Source organism: Silene latifolia, chromosome X (assembly GCF_048544455.1).
Source record: "Silene latifolia isolate original U9 population chromosome X, ASM4854445v1, whole genome shotgun sequence".
In the NCBI taxonomy this organism is placed as follows: Eukaryota; Viridiplantae; Streptophyta; class Magnoliopsida; order Caryophyllales; family Caryophyllaceae; genus Silene; species Silene latifolia.
Window position 1 is genome coordinate 216,459,322 of NC_133537.1, and position 26,798 is coordinate 216,486,119.

Below are 26,798 nucleotides of genomic sequence, written 5' to 3' on the forward strand. Positions count from 1 at the left end.
AGTCAACACAATTCAACAACGATAATATGACAAGTGTATTTCCCTACCTCAAGTGCCAGCAAATCCAATTAAGCAGTTAAGCAGTCCAGAAATAAAGCAATGAATTTGATTATCGATCCTTCACGAATCCACCACCTAAAACAATTATAATATTTATAATTACTAACTACTAAATATAGACATCTCCCGAAAAAGAAGCTTTCCTGAAATACAATCCCGACACCAAACTTATGCCCAACTGGTAACTAAAATAACCCGATTAATATTTGACTCAAGTTCCCAATATAGGAAGTTACTAAAGTAGAATTTCTTAAAATGGAAACTTTCCCGATATAGTAACTTTTCTCTTTTAACAAACCCGACTCAGAATAATTAATTATGATTAATTATTATTTTTATTTTAATAACTCGGAACTAAAGTCAAATGATAATTAAAGGGTTAACGAATTATGCGATTAAGAACAACCCGAATCAAACATTGAACAACTCAACCACCCGACTCAAACCCGTCTTTAATTATTTAAATAACTCGGGAATTAAATTAATTAATTAAGAGTACGACCAATTAACAATTATATCGATTAAACTATGAAAAACCCGTTTCAAAACTAAAAACAACTTGTCATCGACCACCGCACCTTCACACGTGCTCACCCGCCACCACAGGCCACCACGAGGCCGTGTCAACCGCCAGCTCAAACACCCACTCTGCCCCAGCCACCAACGGCCACCCCCACTGGGGTCGACTGCCGCCGGCGAGTCAAACCCAGGCCGCCATTTGGCCTGGTTCACCACCACGCATCACCAAACACCTCTAACTCTCACCCTACAACCACCGCAACTCTCCCTTATCCCCTGCCAAACGACCACCACCATGCTCACCGTCAGACCACGCACCCAGACACCGTGGTACCACCGGTTCGACCTCCCCCGAGTCCACGGTGGCACCACCCCTAACTTAGTCGTCTAAAACCCGCCTGAAACCGTAACCAAACCTGTTTTGTCTACCCCTGTCGATGCCGCCTTTCACAGCCGCTACCACCTCCTAAAACCACCCTAACCACCACCACTACACTCGTCACATGCTACCCATTTCCCCTACCCCGTCAACAACCACCATAAACGCCCCTATCAGACACGAAACAACCACCAAAAACCCCGACATAAACAATGAAAACAGAGAAGGGTGTTGAATGCTTACCTTGCCGCCACCACAACAGCCACCACGGCCACCCACGACCGTCGACAATAGTCCCTAGCTCCTCCCTGCTGTGCCGTCAACACTCACGCTCCCTCTCTCTCTCTCTCGTTTTGCGAGAAAGGCTGAGATCTAAGCTGATGAAGAAGGGAGGCGGCTGAGGGAAGAGGGAGGCGGGTTGAGGGGGTTACTATTAGGTTTAGGTTTAGGGTTAGGGTTAGGGTTAAAGTTATTGGGCTGGACATGTTATTGGGCCAGCTCAAATGGGTCGATGTTTAATTGTTTAGCTCACCTTTCGAATTCCTTATAAACCCGTCTCAAATAACTTACGATAGCTTAATGTAATTATCGACTCAATTATTATCTCGACATAGTTAGTAATATAGAATGTATAATAAATAATATTTAATAATATCCATTTAATTTATTATATAAAAATACGGGGTATTACAATTATAATGATAGATTCATTATATGTCCATAAACTCGAAGTTTGTGTATGATCAATTATGAAGTGATATTGAGTTAATGAACTCACTTAAGGGAAACTTAATTACCTACATACACCCATTAAATCTTTATTAATAAGCATATATGATTTCTCTCTTTCTTCACCAAAACATCATTTGTGTCACGAAAGCTATCTTTTGAATAATTAGGGTATTTATTCTAAAGATAGAGTGGGAGAAATATTAAGAAACAAAGAATGCTTTGAGCTTTGTATATCTATGATTTGTATACCTTGAGTAGATGAGATCTATATAAGAGACATTAATTTGTATACATTTCTAGTCATAGTAACTACGTGAGGACACCAAAAGAAGATGTTCTTAAGGTAACTACGTGAGGACACCAAAAGAAGACGTTCTTAAGGTAACTACGTAAGGAAATCAAAAGAAGTTGTTCTACTACGTGAGGAGACCAAAAGAAGATGTTCTTAAGGAAACTACGTGAGGAGACCAAAAGAAAGTACTTAAAGGAACATGACTAATGAAAAGACTTAACATAAAGATTCAACGTTAATGCTTACTTAAGAGCCTAATGAAATAAAATGCATCCTTGAATATAAATGAGATTTATGATTAAGAGTTGTATAGAAAGACATATCGATGTCTATAATAACGAAGTTAATAGTTAACCATGCTAGAGTCATTGCTAAACTTCATGAAAATGGACAAGTTGTACCTCTTTCCGAAATGAGTATTTTGAGATGGACGTATGAACTCCATGTTGAATTTTACTTTTAGTAATGACATTGCTTCGCTTCATTTTTAAGAATGAATAAGTTAGAGATTATAATCTCCTTCCATTGTTATAGATCGAAACCTCTTTCCAAATGGGTATTTTGAAAGGATATGTTGATAATATATGTGGTTTTATCATAACAACCTAGCAAAGCAAAATTATTTCAATTCATGAAATGTTTCGATTGAGTGGTCAAATGCGAAACATGTGGAATTGAGTGGGAGTTTGAAAATTTCATGTGCAGACATGAGATTATAGTGGGAGTAATCATCCTCCATGAATTTTACAACTTATTACTCATTGAGAATGACGAGCATATACTATCTTTGATAAAGAAAGCACTTAAGTTTTCAATTCTAAATGAATATGGACTAAGATGAATCCAACTAAAACATGGGATGTTGGATTGGCATTAAGATGTGCACATCAAATCAACAAGATACGTAGGTTATTCATATCGATGAAGATGGAATTACCATGAGAAGGTCATGGTCATTCATTGAACCTAAGAACTGTTGACTACATGATTTAAATGAATAATGTTTCCGCCATTAGAATAATCATACACATGTCCTAAATAAATCATATGCTTAGAGCATGATGAGTCATTGGTAAGCCATATAAGAATCGTCATAAATTCTCGAGGAGAACTAATGAGCCATTCTAGAGTTTGGAAGAACACTCAGTTGTGTGATAAGAAGTTACACATGCTAGAGTTTCCAAACACATAAGGATTTATGAAGATCCTAATTCAATTACGATAAGAGAGAAATAAGTATTTGGAAGGATACTTAGTTGTGGTAAGAAGTTACACAAAACTAGTATTTTCTAAAATGCAAGGATTTGTGAGAAATCCTAGACTAATCATCTTGACAATTGTTGCAGGATCCTACAAAACATATACCTAGTGCATTGTGAGTTGGTGGAACCACTTGACTAGTGCAAGTTGTATCATCCACCATAATGCAAATCATTGGTTATGTAAGATTCATGCTGTGTGAGACAACATGAAAATAAAGGAAATCGCAATTCGAAAGTTTGAGCACGTGGACACATGGTGTGTTAAACTTTCATTGCATCAACAAGTGTTAACACACTTGTAAGACATATAGTAATAATATGGTATTGACTACTCAAAAGAAATGTCTACATTTATCGTTTGAGTTATCATTAACTCATCTTGTCATTTGTTACATCCAAACGGGTTGTAGAGACAATATTGAACCCCGTTAAAGTAAACCCGGATTAACATGGTATTCACCCATAGTCACTTGTATGAGGTGACGTCTCGAAGTGACTAGAGTGTGATGCGATTGATGGCAAGTTCAAGTGTCGTAGAGTCATATGAGATTACTAGTCGATCACATAGGCAGGCTGTTGGGAACACTTTGTCAGGCCTAATGACCGCTTATAGAGTTCTGGCAAATTTATATAGTCTGGTCGTGGCAAGAGCTACTATAGTATTCTAATGAGTCGATTCTTTTAACTAAAGACTGTTCGCCCAAGGTGGCACAATTTCAGAGTAACTTTGATTTATGATCCTACGACCTTCGTAAATGGGGTTAAAGGGCTTATTTTGGGTTATGATGAGCTGTGGCTAGTCGAAGGGAACAGTGCGATAGGAATTGTCCACCCCTTTGTCAGGGTTAAAACAATATCTCAGGGCCACTCGAGGAAAAATGAACTGGAAATGCGTGGCCACGCTGGGAAGGTATCTATGGTAGATAATTCCGGTCAATCAGTTATTCTCCAGATCGAGGAAACCACTCTCGATGTGATCACTTGCAAGTACGACCCGAAAGACACCTCGCATTGAGTGGGAGATAGTAATAGGACAAGAGAATTGGTGACGCACACTTGTCAAGGACAAGTGGAAGATTGTTGGAGTAAGTGTCCCCGACAATAATGTGATCACAATTGTCGATCATGATGATCACATGTTTAAGTCTCATATTTAAGAATACACGAGGGAAAGTAATATTCTACAGTCGACTGGTCCACACATATCGGTAATGATTGGCTGACTAGAGTTTGACATTACTGTCGTGCAACGGTGGTGATCAGTTGATACCCTGAGGTCATACCTATAGGGTAATACTCTTAATTGATTATTTAATTAATCGTATGCCGATACGAGTTAATTAAATTGCTTAAAATTGACGGATAATTAGTGAGTAAAATTAACGTGTCTCATTGTAATTCGATTAAATTAGATTAGGTCTAAGTAATCGAATTGTTTTATTACTTAGATTAAATAGTTGTTTACGAAACAATTGAAACAGGTTGAATAAGTTATTATAAATACAGGTCGTTGGAATTTATAATTCGATAAACCATTTTGGTACAAGTAATCATGAATTACTAATTAAATTTTGTATCTGACATATTTTATTAATATGTTAATTTTTAATATGTTAATTTTTAATATGTTAAAAATACACTATAGTGTAACATGTCATGTAACATGTGACACATGACAAAATTGACAAATGACAAAATAAAATGGACTTTCCATTTTATGTGTGTGTGCCGAAAATGGAGGGAGTATTAGAGGTTAAATTGTGTTGATTATTTTAATAAGGGAAACACAATGATTATACTCTACATGTAGCCATGCAACCCTATTGCTTTTGAGAAGAGCAATTTGTGCATGCATTGGCCTCAATTACTCCCCCCCCCCCCCCCCAACCGGTTTTGAGCATGAAAAATGGCCAAAGTTTTTCTTATAATTATTCACTACCTCTATGTATTATTTTCTAATGTTAGAAAATATTAACTCTCTACATTTGTGAAATATTTTTAGAGAAAGAAAACTCATAATTTGCTCTCCTCTCTTGACCGAAATACAAGAGAACAAAACACTGTTTTGTGTCAAAATTTAAGCTTGTTTTAATTAATACTAGTCCTACATTAATTAAAATAATTAAGGGTATTCCTTGGGTATAATTCCTTAGGAGAGATTCTAAACTTGAATCTTATTCTTCCATTTTGGAAAGCTCAAGATCTAGTAAGAAGGTGAACTTACTAGTGCCCATTTATCTGATATCATCAATGTAAGAATTGATTTTTCTTCTTATACTTTGTAATAGTTTTGCATGCATAAGATCCATTTTAATTTTATGACTAAATTAAATCATCATACTATGAATATGTTAACATATTAGATTATTGAATCCTAACAGAAATCGCAATAAATTACAAATTAAATCGATATCCTCTTACATTACGGGAAATACCAATTTCTAACTATGGCCATATTAGGCAAAATTAAATTAATAAATATAAAATAAATCCATTCATCTATATGAAAAATAAATTTGCAATAAAAATGTCATGCCAAATCGTCCAACTTACCAACAACGATCATTTGAGCTTGCTTTGACAGAATTTTTACCATTAAAAAATACTTAATCAATTCTTAAAATAATTTTAAGATGTACTTATAATACTAATCTGGTCTAACCACAAAATAATTATTCCCACTAATTATTTTGTGATTAAAAAAAATATTTTTATAGCAAAAATTGCTTAAAAATTCATAACTTTTATAAAAGACTCAATTTAATCAAAAATATTATAGAAAAAATCAAATTTTAAATTTTTTTGCATTCTGGCCATACACCAAAATGACATGCATGTGAAAACTTTGGCCATAAAATTGGTTTAGAACCATTTTCGCAATTTATATCGATAAAGCGACAATTTTACGATTTAATTCCAAATTTAATCATTAAAAATAAAATGACTTCAAAATATAATTTTGAACATTTTAGAACAATTTCCAGAAGCTAAAAATTCTAAAATTTTGAGCCTAGAAATTAAATAATTATTTATTTGTAAAAGAACCATTATTTACCAATTTTTATCAAATAAAAATCAATAAACTACCTAAATTAATCACATTAATTTAAAATTTCTATTTCTCATAAATAGAATATATATGTGGTTATTTCTAAATAAATATGTATAAAATTAATCATGCAACATAATTTAATTAACACTTATTTAAAATTAATGCATTTTAATTCAATTTTATGCCTTTTTTATGTCTTAATGTCATAAAATGCCATTAAATTTTACAAAATTAAAATTTAGACCCATATTAACTTAAGACCATATTATATACATGAAAGACCATATTTTATGATAAAACTAATTTTAACATCAAAATATCAAATTTTATCAATTTATCTTATAAACTCATAAAATCGTCTTATAACTACATGCATGTATGTAACAATCACTCTGATACCACTTGGTAGTATTTAGACCCTTATCAGACTCTTCTAATGACAACAAAATTACTAGTTACTTTATATGAAGTGGTCTAAATCTACATGCATGCAATCTAATTACAATAATTAAGAGAAAAGAAGAAAATTTCCTCACATTAGTGAAAATGGAAATAAGGGCACCCCAATAGGACTCCTTCCTATTGTAGTTATTGAGCTAATGTGATGGATGATCCTCCTTCCTTAGCCCCCAAAGTAGAAGACCTCCTTAAGGTGGCACCCAAGATTAAACCCAAAAACTACTAAAATTACTAACTAGGTAATATTAGTAATTAACCTTGTATATTATTATAAATATTATTACTCTAATAATATTTGAAGTATATTATTATTTTTGAATTATTTTGGTGAAATGATCAACAATTTGATCAACTTTTGATGAGAAAAGATGGGGAAGATGGTGTTTTTTTTTTCTTCTCTTTTGACCAACCAAGCAAGTGTTTTTGGGTGAATTTTTTTCTAACTCAAAAATCAACCCATGCAAATGTGTGTTGTGGGGTATTTATAGATGGCGAAAATGTAAAGAAATGATGGGAACATCCCATGTGTTCTTTACAAATAAAATAACAAGTGGAGGTCAATGTTAGACCTATTAAAACCGGTTCACATGGACCTAATTTGGTCCATTTTGGTTTTTGACATTTGTCCCACAAATGCTTATAAGTCTTATATTTAATTATCTTATATAATTAAATATTAATTTGATTATATAACACTTAAATAATACAAATTAATAACTAATGACAACTTAACTATTAAGTAATTATTAGACCATTTTATCAATATATAATGCGTCTTATGAACCCTTATTAACTAATTTTACAACCTTTTGTAAATTTAAATAGCTAATTACCTCTGCCTCACAACATACACACATACCGTATAAATTTATTAATTAACTATTAAATAATAAATTCTAGTTAATATTTATTAATTAATTATCAAATAATTACATAATAAATCCCCTTGACCCGAGTTCGTAACTCGTCATCAAATAATACATTTACTTGACATAGCAAAAGTCAATTAATACAAGGATTTAATTAAATTGTATGTCATACAAATAATTAGTTTTTCCATTTAGGCATCATCCTATAGGTGTGAACTAAAGGGATCAGTTGATCACAACCATCACACGACAGTAGCGTGAAACTCTAGTCAGCCGAGCGTTACCGATAAACGTTGATCAACTGACAAATATAAAAAATAAATCCCTCATATTCCTTGTACGAGATTTAGTATGTAGACTCACTATTATGGAGGACACTCACTCCAACATAGATTATATAAGGTAGTATACGTACATATGTACATGTATCGTATTACGTATTATTATTATCATTACAACTTATTATTATTATTATTATTATTATTATTATTATTATTATTATTATTATTATTATTATTATTATTATTATTATTATTATTATTATTATTATTATTATTATTATTATTATTATTATTATTATTATTATTATTATTATTATTATTATTATTATTATTATTATTATTATTATTATTATTATTATTATTATTATTATTATTATTATTATTATTATTATTATTATTATTATTATTATTATTATTATTATTATTATTATTATCATTACCATCTTATTATTATTATTATTATTATTATTATTATTATTATTATTATTATTATTATTATTATTATTATTATTATTATTATTATTATTATTATTATTATTATTCTGTCTCATGCATAATTCTTATAAACAATATAATATTATAATTATAAAATACGGGGTATTACAGTCTTCCCCCCCCCCCCCCTTAAAATGAACTTCGTCTCCGAAGTTCGCCCCGCTCTCTCCTTTCCTCAAGTCTCCTCAAGTCTCATCATCAATTCTCAAGTACTCTCTCGAGGTTGTCATCATCACTCTCATTGTGCCAAAATGATTCTCACCTCTCTAACTAGGCTCACACAAGCTCACACCTTTTCCTTTATCGTATATCTTCTCTTTACTCATACGCTACTCATGTGCATATTACGCTCGTTTTCCTGTTTTAAATTCCGAATTGTTATATTCAGTCCCCCTAAAAGAGAACTTCGTCCCGAATTTCAACTAGTAAACCTCGTAATGTGCTCTATACGTTCATTGCTAAATTCCACAAATGACTATGTTTCAGGTTCAACAGTGCTCTCTCTTACTCATTGCAAATCCGTAATAAAATCCTATATAGTTATAAATTCATTCATATAATCCCTTATCTACAAGCCTCCCAAAGGTCAAGTGCTAGGCCAAACCCTCGGTTCCAATCTATAATCCCATAAATAACTCCCAATTCATGTTGGTTACATGTATACTTATCTATCATGGGGTATAACTCGATCATTATTACGTATCTATTTCACATCAAATCTCATACATTCATATGTATGCACATCAATCACGAATATACAGACTCCATGAAACAATCAAATGATGCAAAATTTATCATTATATGACTCAACCATGATCAACATTCCCATTTCCGGACATCATGTCACGCATATACCGCTTCAAATCCACCACATAATCACACATGTATTTCTATATCTGTTCCCATCCATCATCAACACTCCCACTCATACGGAAGGCCACAATACACAATCATGCAAATGATCATAATGCAACACATAATTTGCATTTTTCATCTTACTTTTACACAACGAAAAAAACTCACGTAGATTAACACACATCAAACAAGGTTATCATATCATTCCTGTCATCAATCCACTCATGTCGAGTCAACAATTTCCATTTACTTGCAACATGCCACGCCATATAATCAAACGTAAAAAATTCACAAAATATCACCTATGTAAGGTCAACATGCTCATCCAAACACAAGTCAACTAGTATAAACCGCGCAATAAGGGTACACGCTCAATATTCGGTCAAATATCAACAAAACAAAGGTCAAGGCAGGCCACTCGGTTGAGTGTAGGAGGCCGTTCGGCCGAGTAGGCGACCACTCGGTCGAGTGCATGGTGCACTTGGTGGAGTGTCACCTGGGAAGAATGTTTACGTTCTCAACTCGGTTCCAACTTTCCTATTTAATTTAAACACAAACGTTTGGCCATATAGCCATCATTATTACACCATTAGTATTTCATGTACACGACCTAACCACTCATTATTATCAAGGAATAATAAATCACTACTCAATTAAGCACTACAACATGGTCACGATGTACACCACAGACGCTTTACCTGACGATTGGGAGGCAACTTTGCAACAACATCTATACCACCGCTCTTAAGGTCGGATTCCCACACAACCACTTTCACACTTATACATACCTACTCAAATTAAACGGTTACACTCTATAACACGAATGATCACATACCCCAACAATATGATTGAATCCTCAAGCATTACATGCCACACTCTTACTCTCTTAACCGCGAAAACCAAACTTGGTAATACTAAATCTACCATCATATATCTCAATTACTCATCAACCAAAGTTTTCAAGTCATGCTCAATAACAATATCCCTCAACATGCAACTTAAAGCTCGTTCACTATCCATAAGTTCAAGAACTTCACAAATATTCAACCTAGATTACACATCACTCATTATCCACAAATTACATCATACACTCATCGTACCCAATTCAAGACACTTTAAGCAAGCTAAAGTCAGTTTCTTCTATTCCTAATTTCCAAATATGATTCATAAACCTACCTACTTACACGGTTCAAATCCACATCAAAAGACTAAGCTCATATTAACCCTACTAAAATACATGTCTCGTGTACATGACTTTCAAGACACAAATGGAAAGATGGTCTGAAGCAAAATCCCACAACATGATGATCCTAATTTGAGGCAATACACAACAAATTAGTGAACACCAAGGCAACTGACATGGTTAAACCAATGACGAACCATGAAATCGAAACGTTGGCATGAATGTTGGGTATATAGAAAAAGATCTTTAAAGAAAATTTAAGATAAAATTCACCAATTTAGGATAATACATCACATTATTAACAAAATTGTAAGCTTACGGCACAATAAAACCAAGTATTAAGCACACAAAATCAAAATTTGAGCATCAACACTATAATTTTCCACACATATTACCATTAGCAAAGGTTGGGCACTAGGAGACAATTAAGCCATGTTTCAAACATAAAAATCAAAATTTAGTGATGTACCCATGAAATCTCAAAAAGGATTTGGCCCACTTTTAAAACGGAAATTTCGATTTAAACCATGTTATTACAGTGATACTCATAAGGATTATTGCCTTAAAACACCGTTAAGCCAAGTTTAAGATAAAAGAAGGAATCAAAATTTGGTCAAGATTTTAAGGCGGAATTCTCGACTTAAGACAATACATAGCATTACTAATGGGCATTGAAGTATTATTACTCAATTAATTCAAGAGAACTTTAAAACAAAATTTTCAAATTTTGAGACCATGCCTAACATCATTAAACAACATTTAAATCTTTATGAAACAATTAGGCGAAAAAGTAAACATGAGAATCAAGGCTTGGATATGTATCCTACCCATTTTGAAACTATTGGGAAAAATTTAAAACACATTCCGAGCTTTAAGACCATACATGACATTACCAGCACGGTTTGAAATATGATCGATAAAGCAACTAAACCATGTTCTAATTGAAACAATTAAATTTTTGGTATGAATACTAAAATTTCGATGTTTTGGGGTGACATTCTAAGGTAAAACTTCAATTGTGAGACAAGATTTAGCATTAGAAACCAAGGTTAGGTCCTTGTTGAACGATTAACCCAAGCAATAAACAAAAAATTCAAATTGTTGACTCAAGAAAACACATATTTTCGAGTTCATATAAAAAAAATTGGTCAAAACTCAACATGAAAATTTTACACTTGACATCATGAATGATATAAAAAGGTGATTAATGTCATGAATCAAACAAAACATGCAATTAACTGACAAAAATTTGGAGGAATTAGCGTGGATTTAAACAAAATCAAATTGGAAAAGAAATAAGAGGAAAGAAAGGATCATTTATATAATGAAATTAGCCAAGTTAAGGGAATAAATGAAGTAGAAAACTTGAATCCGAACAATAAACATCAACAAGGGAATTTAGAAATAGTTTTAAATGACGAAGAAATGAAGAGTTAAAGTAAAATAAGGAAATAATACAATTTTAGCGAAATTCGCAGCCCATAAATTGGCACTCGGTCCAGTGCTGAGTCCACTCAGTCGAGTGCCCGTCCACTCAGTTGAGTTCCCTCTCCACTCGATCGAGTGACTCACTTTCATAAATTTTCAAGTTTCTAGAAATTGGTCCACTCGGTCGAGTGGTAGGGTTCACTCGGTCAGTGGCCGGTACTCGGTCGAGTACTAGCTCGCACTCGGTTAGGTGCCTCTCTATGATTTTCAATTTCTTACTAAGGAATACTTTTCTTATACTTGTGGTTATTTTACTAACAATTACTACTAATCATACTCTACTATTGCACTAGTGAAAGCCAAACATATATGTGGTATTGAAATGCTAAAGGACGGAGCTAGTGCCCCTCACACACCAACACATAATAACCACTTCCAAAACATGCTACACACATTACTCTTTTTCATCCAATTTTCACACATTAACATATACCAAATTAATAACTACATCATGCTAAGAATCCTATCAACTATGCAAATTACGGCTTCAAAACTCATCATATTCAAACACGCAACACTCATACAAATAATTGCATTTCACATGAAACAATCATCCACTCATATCACATATATCTCACTCAAGTAGACATTTCAATTCCACCATTTCAACTATCATGTGTTATCATTTACCACACAACCTCTATATCATGCAAGATGTTCAACAAAACTATTACACAAGTATAATCATGCAACATTTCACTTCAAATTTCCCGACTCATAACCACCCACATAGTGACCTGTAACACCCCATTCTTACCCGGCCAAGGTAATTGGGAGATGTTACCATCTCGGTTTCCCGAGGCGGTAAATCGGAGATACAATCAAGAAACATTTATTAAAATAACATGTTTAGTTAATTACATAACTATGAATGAATAAATAAAAGAAAGTACAACTCATGACAACTAAACTCTTCTAGGCAACTATACTCGACTCGGATGTCATCAAGGCTCGTCCCGTCTCCCACGTGCTATCAAGATAACTTGTACTCAACCTGCTCCCCATATCATCGAAAATATCATATGGATCGACACATGCCACCCCGAAAATAAGTGACAATTACGCAGACATACAAACATCAGTTTCAATAAATAAAGTGTAATACGACACAAGTGTGTGAATATACAACATGACTATGATATGAATGACATCCTATCAAACAACCACCACCACGGTACGGGACACGCCCAAACATACTAATAACCAACTGGTATCGGGACACGCCCAGACATACCAACTACCACAAACAGGTACCGGGACACGCCCAGATGTACCGGGTCCGGAAGCCAACCGGATCCCCTGCCAGACGTCGTGTCTCAACCACATGAATCCCTCCATAACTCAAGTCATTAATGTGCACATACCTCTTGGAGTAGGAAGCTCCAAGAGGAGACTCAAGCGGAAGACGGTCTCCCAACCGCCTTCCGTCTCCGTACAACAAGTAACCAATCAAACCTCCATGTCCTCCGACATACAAGACAACACAATAAATGCAATATACCATATAACATGCCAAATACCGACTCATTCAATGCAGTTGATAACAAATGAGTCATTTAGTAAATAAACATAATATTGAAACATAGTTGGATAAACCTACCTTTTTGCATACTCCGTAAGAAACCCGAATAATAATAATCTTCCACAAAAACCGTAAACTAAATAAACAATTAAATATATTTAATTATTAACTAATCTAATTAAATTAAATACGAATTAATTAATTAAATAAAACTCTCTTAAGCTATTTAAAACCCGACTCAATTACCCACACCCGAACTCCCTCCTAGAACCACCACCTTCGCTGCCACTAGGGGTGGGCATAATCCGGTCCGGACCGGAAAATGGACCGCTCCAGACCGGAATCTAGTGTAGCGGAACCGGAATTAAAAATTCCGGTCCGGCCTGCGGTCCACCATTTTCCAAGATTTCGGTTTTCGGTCCTGTCCGGTCCGGGACCGGTATTTTCCGGTTCGGACCGGAATGCCCGGAATTATTGTTATTTGCATTTTTCTCTTAAAATTATATTTTTATTCCGGCCCAATCGGTCCGATCCGGTACAATGGACCAGAATTTGAAAAAGTGGGTAATTCCGGTCCAACCGGTCCGGTCCGGTCTTGGACCGAAATTTTTGTAATCCGGTCCGGTCCCGGTCCATGAATTTTGTCGATTCCGGTTCCGGTCATGTCCGGTCCGGTCCGGTTTTGGACCGGTGCCAGCCCTAGCTGCCACCGTGGACCACCAACACCGGCCATGGTGGTCCACGGCCATCCTTAAACCGAAGCTGCAACGACAAGGTGCGACGACAACACACACAACACAAACACCACTAAAGACCGCCACCACCGTGACCACCACCACCATTGTGGCATCCCCTGACCATGGTGGACCCAGTCACCACCCACGGCCACCGTAACCCTAAAACACAATAATAACACTAACGCCTAACAACCAAACAACCAATCCCGTATGCCCTCTTTAACACCCATTTTAAACACCCAAAACACCGCCCATTTCACCACCCCAAAACCAGCCTAGGTCAACCACTAATGGCGGGGTAAAACGCAGCCCAAACCGAGTTACAACAACAACAATAAACAACTATTTTCTACTCGGTCAAACCACCTCCACGACGGTCAACGGTGGTCAAGGTCGGTCACGGTGGGTCCAAGTCGCGGGCGAGTCAACGGTATAAATTAATTAAAGCACGGACTAGTATAAGACGGGCTTACCTTACGATCTCGAGGCGGAGGGACAAAATCTCCATTCTTCCAATCTCTCCTTTTTCCTCTCTTTTTCTCTCCAAAAAGTCTTGGGTGAGGACTGTGTTTGAGATTTCATGTGGATAAGGTGGGTGGATAAGGAGTAGGGTAGATTATATAAGGCTAGTTATTAGTATATATATATATATATATATATATATATATATATATATATATATATATATATATATATATAGTCAAGATCTGGTGCAAACAATCACTCGGTGCAAACGGTGAGAACGAACTAGCTGTACAAAAACTCACTTATATAAACTACATATCCAGCCCATTATTAATTACAACAACCCTATCAGCCCACCCATTATTAACAAAACACTACCCAAAGCCCATTCATCACAATCTTTCATCGGGGCAAACAATCACCCGAGCTCCGTCACAGACCGCCATCAACAACCCTATTGCCTCACCAAAGGTGGTCGACGGATCTCTGACCACCGGCGACAACGAATGCCCAATCGCCGGTGACGAGATTAGCCATCATCAGAACACCGATCGAATAACCCTCCCCTAAGAACACTCACAACCCATTTATTCACCTCGCAAACCCGCCACCACCAACACCAGACGCCGGCGACAACTAATGTCACCATAAAAGGGCCGGTAAAGGCGTGGACCACCACCGTCGATTCATTTCTGGTAAAGGCGTGGACCACCGACAATTTCCTCACCTTCGTTGGTTTCCTGTTAATTCAATGTATCTAAACCAATTATTGATGTATCTAACCACTAATTTAATGTATCTTAACATTGATACACAAAATTAATCACTAGGTACATAAAAATTGGTTCCAGATACATCAATATACTAACCAGGTACATCAATTTCATAATTCAATAACTTACCTCTACAAAAGATCTAATGCAAAAAATCAATGAGTTGTGTTATCTACTCCGACAATTGAACCGAAAATTCACAAATTACAAAATTAAACGAACAAAAAATTGTTACAAAGTAGACATAGAGTAGTAGTAGTAGTATTGTAGTAGCAGTAGCAGTAGCCATGGCTGATTGAGTTGAGATGTCACGAGTGACTGGAGTCGTGATATCGAGTTGACTGTTTAGTGGTGCGAGTTATCATAACAGTCGAGATCCTATCAAGATTTGGGTGTCTGGTGCTAAATGGTGTACAGGTTGGCCACCGAGGTCGTCGACGCCGATTGTTGGGCAGGGATCGTGCGACTTGTTGAATTGATTTTGTGGGAGATGGGATGCGAAGTAAAGGCAAAAAACTGTGGTCGTCGGTTCTCCGTCGCCTTGATAATGGTGACATGTGCCGGAGCTCGGGTGTGGGCGTGATTTGGTGGTCGCCGGCGATGAGTGGTGGTTGGGTGGTCAGGGACTCAGGGTGAGTGGTAATTGGGAATGATAGGTGAGTATTTGATAAAATGCATAAATAGTTGCTGAGTATTGTGTTTCCCGGAGTAATTAAAGAACGTTCTCACTTTTTGCACCGAATGGTCGTATGTACCGGATCCTAAATCTATATATATATATATAGATACCTCATTTCTGCACCTCCCGCAAACCACCCGGTGATGATTGGGCCGCATGTTTGGTACACGGAACGATTTATGACAGTTCGTAAGTTTATCGTCAAGTGATCGCTCAAACACTTGTGTCTACCTCATAGTCGTCATCTACGCGCCAATACGATCGTTTTGGCAGTAATTAGAGTACATTTGGAGTCTGGGTCAAAAACCGTCTTCATTTTCTAATAACCGTTTAAAATGCCGAGTCAGAATATTCTGGAACGTTCCGGATATTTCTATTCCATATTTTTTCCAATCTTTTAATCTTTGGTAAAATATATCCTGAAATTATCATATAAAATATTAAGGAAATAAGATTAATCCGCTATTCCATAATAGAAACGCGGAAATCTTTCTTCCGCAGGAGGAAACCACTGAGGAAGAGACGCAGCAGGTGCTGCGCCTCTTCCAAGAGATGCAGTGCTTGCTGCGCTTCTTCCTCGGTCTTTTTTTTGTGTATTTTTCGTATCTTTTCGAGATTCACTTCCAAAGTTTCTCCGAAAACCCTAATTTCCATCGTGTGATTTTTTTTTGGTGAAATGTAAGAATATATTAATAATTAAAAAAGATATACAAAGGTTCTGTTCCAGGGAACAAATAAGAGAAAGCTAAGTTACATTCATGTTACCAAACAACCCCATTTCCTCAACCAAATACTATCTTGAACACATTTGGACTTGCCTACCTTACTCATAATTCTCGTCTTAGCTTCTGCAATTATCCTTTCAGCCAGTTTGATGGGGGGAGTGACCACTGCATTCAACCTTACACTATTCCTTTCCAACCAGACGTGATAGAGATAGGATACCCAGAGCTGACAATGAACCAGCTGTTTCAAGCCTTTCATTCTATTACCAGGTGACGCCAGTACTGCCATAGTCACATCAACACTGAAACCACACCATTTCTCAACTTCCTGCAGGACTCTTTGACTGTATGCACATTGGAAGAACAGATGAGCTTGAGTTTCATCTGAGATCTCACAAATGCAACAGAGGTGCTCTTGACAGTACCCAAATGATGCAAGCTTAGCACGAGTATTAAGACCATTGTTCATGGACACCCAAGTGATGAAAGAGTGTTTTGGGAAATTCCAGGTGTTCCATACAGCAGGTGCCCAATTCTGAGGAGCAGCTCTATGCCTTAACAATTCATAGCAGTTTCTGATAGTGAATCCTTGAGCATCAGGCATCCATTGATCCTCTACATAAGCATTCTTGACCAAATCTTTTACTTTGCAGACATTTTTCCAAGACCAAGCCACATCAGCAGGAGGGACATATTCATGCCAATTCTTTCCCTTGATATGGACCTGATTAACCCACCTAATCCAAAGCCTATCAGCTTTACAGTATAACCAGTCTACTAATTTTGCAACAGAAGCAATGTTCCAGGTACCCGTTCTTTTAATTCCCAATCCACCTTCTTCTTTGGGTAGAGTTACCCTATCCCAACCTCTAGATGGTACTCTATGGAAATCAGCTGTCCCATCCCAAAGATAGTTCCTGCAAACTGCCTCAATGCGTTTTACAACACATTTTGGGATAAGGAAGATACCTGACCAGTAGTTATGCAGTGTGTTCAACACTGAGTTTACCAAGACAAGCCTGCCTGCATATGACAATTTCTTAGAACCCAAGCTACGAATTCTGTTAACCATCTTCTCCACCAGGACATTGCACTCAATCTTGGTCAATCTGGTAGCTTGAACAGGCACTCCCAGATATCTAAATGGCATAGCACCTTCAGTAAATCATGTGATTTTCCTTATGTCATCCTTAACAGTTTGAGAGACTCCACTGTAGTATACCTCAGATTTGGAACTATTCATGGATAATCCAGAGGCTTTTGAGAAAGAAAAAAAAGCTCTCATCAACAACATTATGGACTGGACATTACCCTTACAAAACATCAACAAGTCATCTGCAAACATAAGGTGATTCAACTTGATATTCTTGCAGAGAGGATGGTACTGGAATGGCCATCTATCAGTAGCATATTGTAGCATTCTGGTTAAGTACTCCATACACAAGGCAAATATAAAGGGGGAAATGGGATCACCCTGTCTAAGGCCTCGCTTTCCTTTAAAAAAACCAAAGCAACTTCCATTTAAGTTCAGAGAATAGAATGTGGATTGAATGCAGGTCATGACTTTTTGGGAAAAATTATCCGGGAATCCCATACCTTCAAGTAACTGAGCTACAAAATTCCACTCAACAGTATCATAGGCTTTCTGGAGGTCGATTTTGAATAAGCATCTTGGTGACACTGCTTGTCTATTATACATCTTGACTAAATCCTGGCATATCAGGATATTCTCAATAATGGATATGCCTTTGATGAAGGCTCCTTGATTCTCACTAACAAGGTCTGGTAGCACCATAGACAGCCTATTTTATAGCAATTTGGAAATGACTTTGTATAGCAGGTTACAACATGCTATGGGTCTAAACTGTTTAACAGTTGTTGGTCTCTCACATTTAGGAATGAGTGTGATAGTGGTGGCATTAATTTGCTTAAGAAGCTTACCATTAGAAAAGAAGTCTTGAATAGCAAAGCAAACATCATTCCCCACAATTTCCCAGCTATCCTTGAAGAAGCCACTGGTGTAGCCATCAGGACCTGGAGATTTGTCAATAGGCACCTGGAAGAAAGCTTCTTTAATCTCCTCTGTAGTGACTGGCTTATTCAGGATCTCCTTATGTACCTCAGTGCAGCATTTGCCAGTATTAATCACTTGCTGTCTCACCTTATCAGTAGGCTTTGAAGTACCTAGCAGTTCCTGATAGTAACTTAGGAATGCATCCTGAATACTCTGACTGGAGGTACAGATTTTTCCTTGATGATCTTCTATCTGAGTCACTTTATTAATAGAACATCTCTTCTTAATGGCCCCATGGAAGTAGGCAGAATTAGCATCACCATCCTCCAACCATTGTGTTTTAGCCTTCTGTCTAAGGTAGCTTTGCCTTGCATCATTGAGAACTTTAAAAGATTTCAGAGCTGTGATCTCCTCCTGGATAAGTTCAGCATTTAGGGATCATCTATCAAATCACCCTGAATTTTCAACACGACTTTTCAAAGCAAGAATGGCAAAAGATTCTCTACATCTGAAAAACAGTCCTTATTCAATTCCTTAAGTCTCCCCTTCAAAGCTTTCAGCTTCCTAGTGATACAGTACATGGGATACCCTTCATACATCTTTTGCCACTCCTCTTGGACTGTAGTTAGGAAGGAAGAGGCCTTACTCCACATGTTAAAATATTTGAAGTTAGTTTTCCTAGTGACAGTCAACTTGTTATCACTCACTACACAAGGGCAATGATCAAAGTAACCAAAAGGATGGAAATGAGCAGTCATATTAGGAAAAAGTTGTATCCAGTCCTGGTTAGTCAAGAACCTGTCAAGTCTACTGTATACCCTCGTCTGTGCTTCCTGTTTATTTGTCCATGTATAGAGCGCACCAGTAGTGTGAATATCAGTCAGTTCACAAGTTGTAAGGCAATCTATAAAATCATCCATATCACTCTGTTTTGTGTTACCCCCAAGCCTCTCTAGAGGGGTAATGGCAGTGTTAAAATCACCTGCAACCACCCAAGGTCCAGTAACAGCTCCATGAATTAGAATCAGTTTCATCCATAAGTCTCTCCTCTCCATACCATCATTAAAGGCATAGACCATTGTAATACAAAATTGTTCTTGAGAGCATCTCTCAGTGACAAGAGCATGCACAAATTGAGCATCATACTGTAGAACAAATACATCATATAACTCAGCCTTCCACAGAAGCCATACTCTACCTCCTTTGTGATAAGATGCATTAGTAGTCACACTCCATCCGTCAAGCATAGCAGCAGACACACTTTGAGTTTTATTAGAACTAATTTTAGTTTCTAGAAGGCCAAACAGGCCAATTTCTTTATTATGCAAAAACCATTTAACATTATTCTGTTTATTTACACTATTGAGACCTCGCACATTCCAGAAACCGATATTATGCATTTATTTTGGGAGAATCAAGGTCACCTGTTTGTCCAATACCCACCTTTGGTGTGACTGGATCCTCTGCAGCTTCTCTATATGATTTCTCAGGGGTAACTAGAGAAGTACTAGCACTCTCACCATTAACTGGTTGCTGAATCCTAACCAGAGAATTGATCTTAGTGCTCTTATCTGAAGTGCTTACACTTCCTGCAACTTTCACAGGTCTCCAAACTTGCACTGTCTGCACTGGCTTTCTCTGTGGTTTCGTGTCTTTTCGACAGTTAGAAACCTCATGTCCTATCCCCTTGCATTTAGTACAAACTAAAGGCTTCCACTCATACTCCACACAGAGGGACACAATGTTACCAGTCTCATCTTTAAATCTGACCTTGGATGGAAACTTGTTGCCCACTGTCAATTCAACCATCACTCTGGCATACCCCAGACGAGTTTTATCCATTGTAGCCTGATCAGACTTCTGATATATACCCACCAATCCTACTATGGCAGGCAAGCATTTACCCCAAAACCTTAATGGCAACTCATGGATACGAATCCATGCAGGTACATCCTTAATGTTCCCCATAGTTAATTCAACCTCAGCAGTCCAAGCTCTTACAATAAGAGGTTTGTTATCAAACATGAAGTGCCCTGCATTCAAGACTGCCTCCTTATCTGTAGCTTCCTTAAAACGAACCAAAACTATCCTATTTGGCATGAAAGACACTTTATCAATATTATGTTTAGACCAAATACGTCTAAGGAAACCATTCAAGATCTCCCATGGAGGGTTTGCTCCTAACACAAAACAATAAATAGCATTATTCCAATACTCTACCTCATCCTGTGTGTCCTCTTTGGAGAATTGAAGGAGACCTTCATCAGTATCCTCTCCATCATCATGTCTAACTTTTTTCTTTCCACGTTGAGTAATCCACAGGGAGTTCTCCTTTTCCAAATCTTCTTGAGTGGCGGCAACTTCAACCACTTCAGGTGTATCAGTAACATCTGTCACCTCTAAATCATCATCAAAATTAAGTCCAGGGACACCATTCACTTCCTGCATGCTCTTCGTTTTCACAACCTCATCATCAGCAGGTCCATGTTGTTTTACATTCTATTGTTGTTTCACATGTTTTCCAGCAGATTTCAACGCAGGCATCCTCCTTGCATGCTTTGATTTCGTTTTATTTGAAGAATTACGTGCCATAATGTTGAAATTCAAGCAGAAATTAATGCCCTAGTCGAAGAGTTTAATGACTGCGTAGGGTTCATCTCTTTCTCTTTCTATCTCTAGGGTTTCTATCTCAAAGCAAGATTTTATTATTTCCATCGTGTGATTAGTATAAATAGAGACCTTCGGTCTCACATATTTCTCATGCGAGTGTCCGCCCTTCTCTTCTCCCTTTGCATTCTAGACCACGTTCTTACTTTTTGGCGTCTACGTGCTTGAACTTTCGACCACGTAAGCTCGGATCCTTCTGGGTACCAGCCTCGTTTTGCATGACCGACCTATTTGACCAACTCCACAATAAATCAACTTAATCAACTTTATTTAATTTCCTCTTAGAGGGCACTTTCGTCGTACATTCGAGTCGAGCATCAGTAAACGTTAACTTAGTTCATCTCGTTTCGTCAAACATGTAAGTCTGAGGGTGTATAATCCTTATTTTATTATTGTTATTTATTTTTGTAATCATTAATGTAAGTTTTACGTCGAAAACACATTCAAAACCGATTTATAAAACCTTGTTTCAAACCCCTTTTTTTTACGGATTTAAAGGAGACAAACGTCAAGAAAGGACGCAGCAACTGCTGCGCCTCTTCAAAGGGACGCAGCACCTGCTGCGCCTCTTCCTGAGGTTGCCGCAGTTCCTGCTTCCTTTCTTCTTCATTCGTCTTCTGTTTGTCTATTTGTTTTGTTTCGTCTTCCATTGTTCATTAACATAATAATTTGACTATGATAATTCTAATATGTAAATCATTAATATTTAATTCATCATTAACATCCCGACTTAAATCCCTTATAATCCATATTTGCGGGTTTTCGTCATTCAAATCAATTCGGGTTTTTAGAGGTTCGATTCATCCATATTGAGTCTCTGGAATTCATCTTTGATATATTTTCATCTGTTTATCGTCACCATCATTAGTTCGTCATTAATAACCTGTTTAATATTTAATTCGATTAGTTTGTTTAATTTGTGTTATTAATTCTCATAATAATTAACCTCCTTAATCTTGTATATAATTCATCGTAATTAATTTTATCCATGTTTTATCGCTTTTATGACCAATTCACATGTAAATAACCTATTAAACCACTTCCATCCGAGTCAATTATTTATTATCAAGCATTAGAATCACCAATGAATATTAACGATTTGAAATTCCGGTTTCACAGCCAGAACTGAGCTCAGAAACAGACGCAGCGTCTGCTGCGCCTCTTCCATGAGACGCAGCTCTGCTGCGCCTGTTCCTGGTTGAGTTCTGTCTCTGAACTTCCGTTGTTGCCTTAACCTAGTTATTAGTTTACGTATTTAATTGACTATTATTCGTATTATCACTTAATAACCTATTCGTCTATTTATTTATTCTTTCTTTTCCCAAACCATCCGTTTTAAATGTATTTTCGACATAAATAAATTTTATCCAATGTAATTATTGTAATTTTCTTTATTGTAGTTTTATTGTATTTCTTTTATCGTATTGCTTGTATGCTCTCACATGTAATCGATCTTAAATTCCTACTTTGACTCAATTGCATGTTAAGTTACATGATAACTGACTTAGTATTAATTCTCACATGCTAGGATTAATCTAATGGATGTTGCATTGCATGCATATAAATCGACAACATATCAAGTATAGATAACTTCCCCAATCATTAGTAGAGGCCGCTATCGAGGCGGGCGGGATTAGGTGTTCGATCAAAAGAGCTTCCTAATACGTACCCTCACCCCTTACTCCAGATCTCTGTGAACATCCGTGTTCATTGGCATCCACGAGAGTCATTCTAGACATAGAATGCTAAGGGTAACAAGTTCTTGGTGTCTATGTCACTACTTTGTGTCTTGACATGACACGAGGTATTCGAACGGTTTCCAATTTTCCACAATAAATTGGTGGCGACTCCACAAATACACAAGAAAAGCTTGCTCGCTTTTTGCCCCCGTGGGCCCGCGTCTACAGTTTGGCGACTCTGCTGGGGATTAATACACTTACGTGTAGCCAAGGGTGAAACTTGAACAAGGTTAGGGAATAGTTTGTACAAGACAGTTGTCGATTTTCATAACTCGGTCTTCCTAGACCACTTTATTCGGCCTTCCTAGGCCCAACCCAACCCATTCGACCAATCGTCCTGTCTAGACAGTCCAAATTCTTATTTGGGCCTAAGGATGGATAGCGATTGACGTCATCCATACCATGGTACTCACTCTTGTTTGTATCAAGGACTTTCACTAGTCGAGGAAATGGACTAGGAATCGGCCTTACTCCTATTTGGTACGAGCCTCTCCACAGACCCCGGGTTTGATTGTTCGGTATGGCAACCCACCCTTTAAGCCGAAACCCTTTTTAAATGCACTCAGCATCCCGTTATAATGCTTGTATAAATTCTTATATCATATGTGATCACCATTTCAAAACAAAACCATGACGATTTTTGTAAAAGTCGAAATTTCTTTCAAAATGTAAAAATTTCGAACATAAGCCCAATATTAGCGCAAAACCAGTCAAAACTCTGTTCAATTGTCAAGTCAAAATTCAGGCCTCAAAGACCATTTCAAAACCTCACTTCAAGTCCACTTCTACAACTACACTACAGTTTACTAGGACCAACATTTTCAAACTTTGTCTTTTCTTCAAAAACTCACTTGACGCGAGTGGCACACTCCCACTCTACAAGTCAAAACATTTTTTTTTTCAAGTAAGTGTGCTAGAATGGTCGATCGTTTTTTGATTCGTCGTCGATCTATTGTTCAGTTTCCAAGATGCCTGACACAAGCGACGTGAGCAACAATCAACCCCTGAATGGTAATGATCAAATCCTAGCCGTGCTAGCTCGTCTCCAAGTCATTCAAGACCAAGTGTATGATCGCCTCGACATAATCGAAGGCCGAATATATACTGTGGAAACAAGGTTGCCTCCTCGAGAAAGTGAAGTGTCTGATGAATTTGTGAATGACTTCGGGAATGAAAATCCTCATATGGGAGCACATGAGGTTAACCCTCCTGTAGGTATGACTGCAACTGAGAAACGACTCCAATACTTGGAGGAACGATTGATGTATCTCAAAGGGGATGATATCTATAGGGAAAATAATCGCAAATATGAGGCCGTGAGCTCCAAATTGCCAACCAACTTCAGCATGACAGATATCCCTAAATTCAAGGGGCATGAAAACCTTTTGAACCATATTCGTGCTTTCAAGGATTACATGTCTATCAAAGGCATTAAACCCGAGATGTTCATAAGGATCTTTCCTTCATCTCTTGACACTATCCCGAGACAATGGTTCTATGCTCTAGAGCACAAGAAGATTGCTACCCGGAACGATGCCACAATTGAGTTCGCTAAGCAATATGCGGATAATGCCGAAATCCAAGTCAACATGCGCACTTTAGAGGTTCTTACCCAAAATGACAAAGAAGGTTTCACCGACTTCCTAAGTAGGTGGAGGAAGACTAGTACTCAACTTGTTGAACGTCTAGATGAAGCTACCCTCATGGAGAAATTCGTGGACAATTTAAAACCCATCTATGCGAGTCATTTGAGGTACCAAAACATTAAGACCTTCAAAGACTTAACTGTACTAGGAACAAGGATCGAGGATGACATCCGTAAAGGGCTCTTGTCCAAAACGGTAGGTCGTGGATATCAAGGCTCAACAAGTCGTTCTTACGGCTCTACTAGCAAGACTGATGAAGTTAACCTTCTCGAGCCATCTAAGAAGAGTACCCCACCAAGAAAATTCACTAATATTTGGGACACATACTCTAATGCTCTAAAGAGACTGATGAAACAGGGTAAGCTTTAACCCATAGGCCCTAAAACCGAACCAGAAAAGAAATCCAAGTTCTGGGACGAGAATTCGTATTGCGAATATCATAGAGGCAAGGGACATGATACAGAAAAATGCTACAAGCTAAAGAATGTACTTCAAGACATGATTGAGGACGGTCGCCTATCAATACCGCCTGGAGGTAAGCCCAACAACACTCAGAATCATCTTGGAGTTCTGATGATTAGAAGTGAAGAGTCTACCTTAGATTGTTCACACCTCATTCCTCCAGTCGAAGATGGGATCTATGCAATAGAAGAAGAAGGGAACTACTCTACCATTTCCCCTACGATCACCGACTTTATAGCATGGGCAAAGAGAGTGAATAGGCAAGTCTCAAAATTAGGAAGTCTAGTAGCAACCCTACGTGATTCACGTTCAACACCCAAAGAACGTGCGCCACTAAGTTTCTCTCAAAATGCTACAATGCAAGAAGTAGTAGCCATGGTTGATGAACTAGTCGACCAAATTATCCAATTGGAGGCCGAGATCATGAGGATGAGAGAACTTGCTATTATCAATGGAGTGTGGGCAGACGATAATGAAGATGAGTATCTCACTGAGCACTACCTAGTCAAAGTCAGTGAGGAAATGGTCCAAAATAGTGAGGATCAAGATGTAGACCACCTTACTCGTTCGGGACGTCCCTACCAAAACACTTCTCAAAATGGTCCCATAGCGAATGGTCCAACCAACGTTGTCACACCAAATGATAACAAAGATACCTCTACTGACCATTTGCTAAAACAACTACAGAAGACAAAGGCTGATCTTTCAGTCTGGCAACTAGTTGCAAGCTCATTCCCACATCGCCAAGCTTTACTGCAAGCCTTGGCCAAACTAAATGTGGCACATAATTCCACACCCGATGACATGGTCAACTTGATCTTCCAAGAATCACCTAAGCTAAGTAACCCTGTTACTTTCTCGGATGAAGACTTGCCACCCTTTAGTGCTAATCACAACTTGGCTCTTTACATCACTGTCATTTGCTTGAAGAAGAATGTACCAATGACTTTGGTAGATGATGGCTCGGCAGTCAACGTTATACCTTTGAAAACGGCATACAAACTGGGCATGAAAGAGTCGGATTGGACCCTTACCAACCAAGGTGTTCGCGCATATGAAGGTACACGACGAAAAGTGGTAGGACTTGTTAACCTGACCATAGCCACAGGGCCGATCGAACTAAAAGTCAACTTCCAAATAGTAGACATTGAAGCATCCTTCAACATACTTCTGGGAAGACCTTGGATTCACGCTTCCAAAGCGGTGACATCTACCCTCCACCAGAAGATCAAGATCCCACTAGATGGTAAAGTGGTGACAATCACTTCATCACCCATCAAAGCAGTAATAGAAAAGAGATCAAGTAACCAAGTACTCCCAGATCCAGTACATGAACTTGGGGGCTTCCATAGCATATACGTCATAGAAAGCGAGTTGGCACCTTTATACTTTAATCCCTACTCCAATTTAGTGGTCAACCACATACTCAAATCACAGGGATAC

At 37.4% G+C, this 26,798-nt stretch overlaps 1 protein-coding gene across 1 annotated transcript; it reads right to left on the reverse strand.

The window, feature by feature from the left end:
- Positions 1–16,858: 16,858 nt before the first annotated feature.
- Positions 16,859–17,977, reverse strand: LOC141619314 (uncharacterized). The gene has a single exon (XM_074436341.1). It carries the CDS (start codon positions 17,975–17,977, stop codon positions 16,859–16,861), a length of 1,119 nt encoding a protein of 372 aa, XP_074292442.1.
- Positions 17,978–26,798: the final 8,821 nt, after the last annotated feature.